At 38.4% G+C, this 6,614-nt stretch overlaps 2 protein-coding genes across 4 annotated transcripts; both read left to right on the forward strand.

Moving 5' to 3' along the window:
• The first annotated feature begins 2,660 nt into the window (after nt 1-2,660).
• Nucleotides 2,661-5,292, forward strand: LOC131006815 (uncharacterized). 3 transcript variants are annotated; one of them, XM_057933965.1, is made up of 4 exons: nt 2,661-3,392; nt 4,193-4,327; nt 4,536-4,683; nt 4,845-5,292. In XM_057933965.1, exons 1-4 carry the CDS (start codon nt 3,144-3,146, stop codon nt 4,874-4,876), a joined length of 564 nt encoding a protein of 187 aa, XP_057789948.1. In that variant the 5' UTR covers nt 2,661-3,143; the 3' UTR covers nt 4,877-5,292. The 3 variants fall into 3 exon arrangements, with proteins under 3 accessions (XP_057789948.1, XP_057789949.1, XP_057789951.1); XM_057933966.1 differs by having other exon boundaries at nt 2,666-3,392; nt 4,548-4,683; XM_057933968.1 differs by having other exon boundaries at nt 2,669-3,392; nt 4,800-5,292.
• On the forward strand, nt 3,627-4,050 carry LOC131006816 (patellin-3-like). Its single transcript, XM_057933969.1, has 2 exons — nt 3,627-3,868; nt 3,940-4,050. Exons 1-2 carry the CDS (start codon nt 3,642-3,644, stop codon nt 3,983-3,985), a joined length of 273 nt encoding a protein of 90 aa, XP_057789952.1. The 5' UTR covers nt 3,627-3,641; the 3' UTR covers nt 3,986-4,050.
• Nucleotides 5,293-6,614: the final 1,322 nt, after the last annotated feature.

A 6,614-nucleotide genomic window follows, 5' to 3' on the forward strand; every position in this document is an offset into this window, starting at 1 on the left:
CCGTTCCGGCTGTTGGGTTTCGGCAGACGCTTGGGCAGTCGGCCCCTTTTTCCCAAAGCTAAGTCTTACTTTCTCAACTCCAATCAATGTTCTGGTTTCTGAGGGTGTGGGTTCTCGTGATTACTACTCTAGAGTACAGTGAGTGAAGTATAAATCTTCCTGATGTAAAGCATCTCATGGCTATTTGAGGTAGATGAACTGTGATTATGCTAAATATTGATGCGAACTGAATTGAATATTCAAGATAGTAGAATACCTTGAATGTGTTCGAACTGATTACTTGCTGTTGGAGTTGAAAGGAATGGGTAATAACTGAAATGAATTGAAGGTGCCGATGCTTAATGAATGAAGGAGACTTTGGACTGAAATGGTAGAGTTAAAGTATAAAACTCACCGTGAAGTTGCTTCGTTTGATTGATGAACTATTTGCTGAACTTGAGTAGTTTTAACTAGGGAGATAACTGAAATGAATTGGTCCTTCTGTTAATGCAGGTGAACTTTGATGAAAAGAGATGAAATTATTGAAGCCAAGCTTTACCTTGAGAGCTTTGGTAGAAACATGGGGGCTGCTCTTCAAGTTTCCGCTGGAGTGAACTGAGAGTGAAGAAATAGCATTTGCTGGCTGGGTGGGTATTAATAGAAGAATATATTGCTGCATACTTGAGTATACTAGGGAAATGAGCAGAGATAGGGTGGCTGGAGGTAGAGGCTGGAGGGAACCGAGCAACCATGGAAGGTGGCTGGAAGCTTTTGTTGAAGGTGGATGAGATGGGAGTGCAGAGGGGTGGTCGGCTGATGCTCCTGCTGATGCTTCTGCACTCCACTTTTACCTTTCTCTCTCTTTGACTTTTGTGTTCCAAACATGAGAGGTGGGCCATGTAAGTCCCATCTTGTAATATACTACGAATTTCCCGGGCTGGGAACTAATCTGTAATCTGTAAACTGTAAATAAAATACTGGTTCGAGTTTCTAAACATCGCGTTTCTGCATTCGTTTAATATCTGCTTTCTTGTCTGCTAAAAACGATAAACTGTAATATACCTAAATTAAATCTGTGGATTAAATCTGCAAACTTGGAAATAATTCCAAGACTTCTAGTGGCACTAATAAAATATAACTGCATCTGCTTTTCAATTAGTAAATAACATGACTTCGCTAAGTCAGTTATAACTTGGAAATAATTACTGAATGGTTCGATAATTCTCATCGCGATTTGCTCATGCGATACAAAAGCATAAAGCTAAAATAATAACTCCGTCTGATAATTAAATCAGGATCATAAGCTGAATTCTAATAAACTGTCAACTGGATTCCATTCACTAAAAGATGCGATTTTAATATCGCGATACTGGATAATAATAATAATAATAATAATAATAATAATAATAATAATAATAATAATAATAATAATAATAATAATAATAATAATAATTAAAAGAGCGGGTCACTACACAGGAGCAGGCGGCGGCTGGCGGAGAATGACGCCGGAGAAGGAGGCAGTGGCGGCTGGGCGCAGCTGTGGTGAGGAGAAAACAGAGGGAGAACGAGAGAGAGAGAGAGAGGTCGAAGGGGGCGAGAGATGAGGGAAGAAGGGAGATAGGAAGAAGGGGAAAGGGAGAGGAGGCAGGGCCGTCGGCTCCGGTGGCAGCGCTGCCGTCTGGAGGCGGCAGCAGGAGGGAGACCGAGAGGGAGAAAATGAGGTCCATGTTTTGCCCTTACTGGTGGGCCCCACGCAATAAAAAAATTAAAAAAAAATTAAAATTCAGACGGAGTTAACTCTCCGTTAGACGGAGGGGTCTACTTGACGCAAAACATGGACCTTAGGGGTTTAGTTGAGACACCCCTGCGCATAGGGTTGTATTGGCTACAGGGGCCTCTACGTTAGGGGCTAAATTGATACTTAACCCATAATTTTATATAGACCAAAAATTATGCCAAATAGATTAAATAATGAAATAAAATAATAAAGTAAGAAAAATGGTTTAATTACTCGCGTGATTTGTGGAATTGACTCAATAACTTCATAATTTATATTAAGATCATAAACTCCTACACAAAGAAATTATACATTAATTATAAATCATACGATAAAGATCCATTGGGCCGCACACTTAAAGCCCACATGGGCCACATGCTAATAGCCCATTTAAATAATAATCATACTATAAATACACATCTCTACTCAATTTAGGGTTTACACACAAAAAATTAGCTGCGCCACCCACATCTTGAGCCGTAAATTTCCTCTTTTCCCAGACCATAGAAATCACCTCTAATTCACCTACACCGTCGTTTGCACCTCAGTTATTGGAGGAAATTGGAATAATAATAATAATAATAATAATAATAATAATAATAATAATAATAATAATAATAATAATAATAATAATAATAATAATAATAATAATAATAATAATAATAATAAAGATAAATTGTCTACTCAGTTATTTAATTGTTTGATGTTACAAGTTGCTTTATGTTTCGGAGTAAATCTATTTTTTAGTATAAAATAGTTACGCAAATTTAAACTAAAGAGTTAATATATAAAACTATCCATTTTCATATTGTAAAGATAAAAATTGTCCACTAAGATAAAAATAATAAAATCTGTCCACTTTTTGATTGAAAAGACAGAAATACCCCTTACTTTAAAATTTAAAAAAATGACCACTCATTTCTCTCTTTCTCTCCTCTCTCTCTCTCTTCACATTCAGGTCTCTCTCTCTCTCTCTCCCTCTCCTTCTCGTCCTCGCCGCCGCTCCACAGTTGCCGCCCACCACCACCGCTACACTGCTGTTCTGAGACGGAGGGAGCTACGCACGCGGCAGCGTTGCTACGCCACTGCTGACTCGCCGGGGAAGAAGACGCTCTTCTGGCTCGGCACATTTGACTCCGCCGCACCGCCTCCACCAGTCCGACGCTCCGCATTCCCCGGTCCGACTCGCCGCCTCCCTGGTTCGACGCTCCCTCGGAAGCCTCCCCCTCCGTTCGCCTACATCAGCGCCTCCTCTGTACACCTGAATTCGAGTCCGCCCCACCCCTGAATTCCAATTCGCCTCGCCGGAGTCATTGCAGCGGCTGGGCAGATCTGGCGCGGCCGTGAGCTACCCACTGAACGGCAGATCTGGCGCGGGCAATAGAGGATGGGGTCGGACGGCGGTGGGTGGCGTGGGGTCGGACGGCGGTGGGTGGCTGCAGCAGCTGGGCAGATCCAGTGTAGATCCGGCTGGGCAGTCCGGTCAAAGCAGATCCGGTCGAATTCTATATCAATCTCTGTCTCTCTCTCTCTTCCCCGGTCAAAGCAGATACGGGCAGACCACTTTTCTTTCTTTCTCAAATTGAGGAGTAATTGGATGTTTTATATCCAATTCCATCGGATTTTAATACCTCAGGTTCGTCAACAAGGATTTATGCCCTCGTCTTCTTCGTAATTTCGTTTTTTGATCTCAACAATGCGATTATATCTCAGTTTTCTGGAAATTATATATGCCTCAGATATTAGTTATTCTTGTTTGTTTGTGTTTTCACTTTTATGTGCAATGAATAGTGACTTGTCTCATCACAATCTGAAATGATAATACTAGTGCTAGCTGAGTTTCAAATTTCCCAATTTCTTCATGCAAATAGTTAAAGGCTAACTGATGGTGTCGATTGATTTCTTGGAGAAGTTTTTGAGGTTCTACATTCAGTTCTTGGAGAAGAACATCAGGAAGCTTGATTTCAGCCCCGAGGGGGCTTGCACGATTGTGCAGGTAACTGATCTCAAGAACTCGCCTGGGTTGTTCATGTTCAAGAAGGAACTGAGGCAGGCGGTAAATCAAGCCCTGCAACTGCTGCAGGATATTATCCAGAGTTCGTTGCCAAACAGGTATGTGTTGTGATTGCGAGTTGTGTAGCTATGGGATTTAATTTGTTGATGAGTAATCGTTATGGATGCAGGTGTTCATCAATGTGCCATGGTGGTACGTTGCTTACAATAGGATGATCAGTCCATTCTTGACTCAGAGGACTAAGAGCAAGTTTGTGTTTGCTAGTCCGCCTTTACTTTTCATGATTGATAACATACATATTTCACATCTCTTTTAATAGAATATGAATCAATTATTATTAGCTCAAATGATCGAGGGTCTCGTGATATCCTAAAGTTTCAATCCATAAAAAGTAAACGCCCTATTTTCGGATTTATGTTTAGATACATTGCGGCGGAGCAAGTCAATACGGCGGTCTTAGCAAGGCCGGCGAGGAGGGATTCACGAGCGCCGATGCGGCAATAGAGGAAACTATTAAGCCAACAAGCAAGCACACAATTGAAGTGCCAATTGCTAAGGTTGGTTAAAAACCTTCATTTATGCTTTCAAAAACTTTTCATTTAGCCATGCTTAAGGAGGATGAGGACTGGCTTCGATAATATTGTTTGTTTATGTTGTACCTGAAAACTATTGATGCTCTAAAATTGTGTTTTCTGTTTACCTCTTAAATAAATGTTTATCTCCATGAAATTCACTCTCTTTTTTCTATCTAATTAATTTCACAAGGTTGGTATGCAGCGACTGCGAGAGGTAAAAACACAAGCAGTAGATTATCTGATCCTGTTGATTGTCGGAGCCTCCTTGGGCTCACTCATCAAAGCGAATGATGAAACCTTCGGTTTTAGTGCTTATACATATACGATTATTGCTGTTTGTAAGTCACAAATCCTTTGTTTCTTGTGCCAGTGCTGATAAGTGATCTATTATGAATCAAATTTCACTTCACCAAGATTGAAAAACTGAATCAAATTCTGTTGCATCTCTATGCAGAAGATTAAGTATTAGGGATCTGATCTCCAACACTCCTGTTTACAGTTCAGCTACTGATGTATCAGGAGAGGGACTAAGTTTGGTGTTGAGGCGATGGGCTAGCAAGAAAATGGCCGGATCTACGAAAAATGGCCGTGACTCATTGCCCAAGCTTTTCATCCTATTTGGTGAAAAAGGTTGCTAGACATGTTGAAAGCTAAAAACAAGTTCTTGTGTTTTGATTGCTTAGATGTAATATGTTGTCACTGACTGCAGCACTGAATTGAGTTATGCTTAATAGGGTGTTAGTATTGTCTCAGTCGAAATAATACATTGCAATAGTGAGTGGTGTGAATTCCATGATATTATTGTATTTAAATGGTGATTTTTGGCGTAGATTTGGTTTCTTGGACGTAGATTTGGTTTTTTGGCGTAGATTTGGTTCCTTATGTATTGTAACTTCGATCAACCGTTCATCTTTGTATTGTCTACTTGTTGAGATGATGATGTGTAACACCCCGATTTTCCATAAGATAATATTAGATTATTTGGTAGAATTTATTTAGAATTTATTTGAGCCTAGAATAAATTAGATCTCAGCATAATGTGTGGTTACTCACTTCTCATTATATTTTAAAATTTCATTGACATTTCTTTAAGCATCGTCATTTGTCACAATATGAGCTCAACTACATTGCATTGTCATATTATTTTTCTCCTAAAGATCTTTTACCTAAAATTCTGTTTAGAATATATATTATATAATAAATACATAATTATTTTTATCATTAGTGATCCAATATACGTATAAATATTTATAGCATATAGACGTAAATATATGTCTAAAGTGATAATCCTACGTATTGCATATATATCCATACTAAAGAGATAATCTCTAGTTAATAAAAAAATGACAATATACGTGTAAAAAAAAATCTCAAACTAAGTAAGCTAAGCTAGTAGTCTATAAAGTAGTCTATAGTAATGACTAATCATACCTATAATTTTCCTCTATATATAGGATCGATTGATTTTGTAAATAAATCACACAAATCATAATACACTAATATATCAAAAGGTGTCAGACCAACAACTAAGTTAAGGTATAATATTAATTTCAAGTATTACTTACATATAATAGGATTTTCATGCACACACATATACGTAGAATTATATTAGGTAGATATGTACATATTTACATATTAGTAATTAATACACATGCATGCACACACTTGCACGTGTATATATATATAGTTAGTTAGTTGTTAATAATTATTTTATGCTAATTAAATATTAGAGATTTATTTATGTGAATAAGAAAGGAAATACTTATTGTTAGGTACATACAATAAGGTTGAGCTCGTGACACTCATTCACATTTCAAGTTGATTGCATCTTTGATAAGGTGGGTTATATTTTCCAAAGTATGTTTGAGTTATTAAGCTCTCATATTATTAGATGAAATGTGGTATGTCCATAAAATGTTTTCACGTTCTCCCACTGTTTAATGCTCTTATGTTAGCAATTGTGGCTTTTAATGGGTCTAACACGCCTATTAAAAGTTGTGCGCACGGTCTTAAGGTAGTGGATTGATCCCCATGAGCCTTATAGACGAAATGAGGATTTTGGGTTCGCCCTTAATCCGGCTAGATGGTGTAGCTGACATGGGTTCGTCCCGGGGTCCCATCTAGTTAATGATGAATGAATGAATGATTACTTCCCAGGGGTCGCCCAGGGACTACGAATGAAATGATAAGGGTAACAGTGGTGCTACGGTATGGCGCGCGCAATGAATGAAAATGTTTTGTGATTATAGAAGTTATATATTTATTTTTA

The sequence above is a fragment of the Salvia miltiorrhiza genome, chromosome 1, assembly GCF_028751815.1.
Source record: "Salvia miltiorrhiza cultivar Shanhuang (shh) chromosome 1, IMPLAD_Smil_shh, whole genome shotgun sequence".
NCBI lineage: Eukaryota > Viridiplantae > Streptophyta > Magnoliopsida > Lamiales > Lamiaceae > Salvia > Salvia miltiorrhiza.

Bases quoted from the DNA above. Each gene is read 5' to 3' on its own strand.
- LOC131006815 (XM_057933965.1), top strand. From the start codon at position 3,144: ATGGGGTCGGACGGCGGTGGGTGGCGTGGGGTCGGACGGCGGTGGGTG. The intron at 3,393-4,192 runs GTTCGTCAACAA...ATTTATGTTTAG, and splicing joins ATCGGATTTTAATACCTCAG to ATACATTGCGGCGGAGCAAG. The intron at 4,684-4,844 runs GTAAGTCACAAA...TCCTGTTTACAG, and splicing joins ATATACGATTATTGCTGTTT to TTCAGCTACTGATGTATCAG.
- LOC131006816 (XM_057933969.1), top strand. From the start codon at position 3,642: ATGGTGTCGATTGATTTCTTGGAGAAGTTTTTGAGGTTCTACATTCAG. The intron at 3,869-3,939 runs GTATGTGTTGTG...TTATGGATGCAG, and splicing joins CAGAGTTCGTTGCCAAACAG to GTGTTCATCAATGTGCCATG.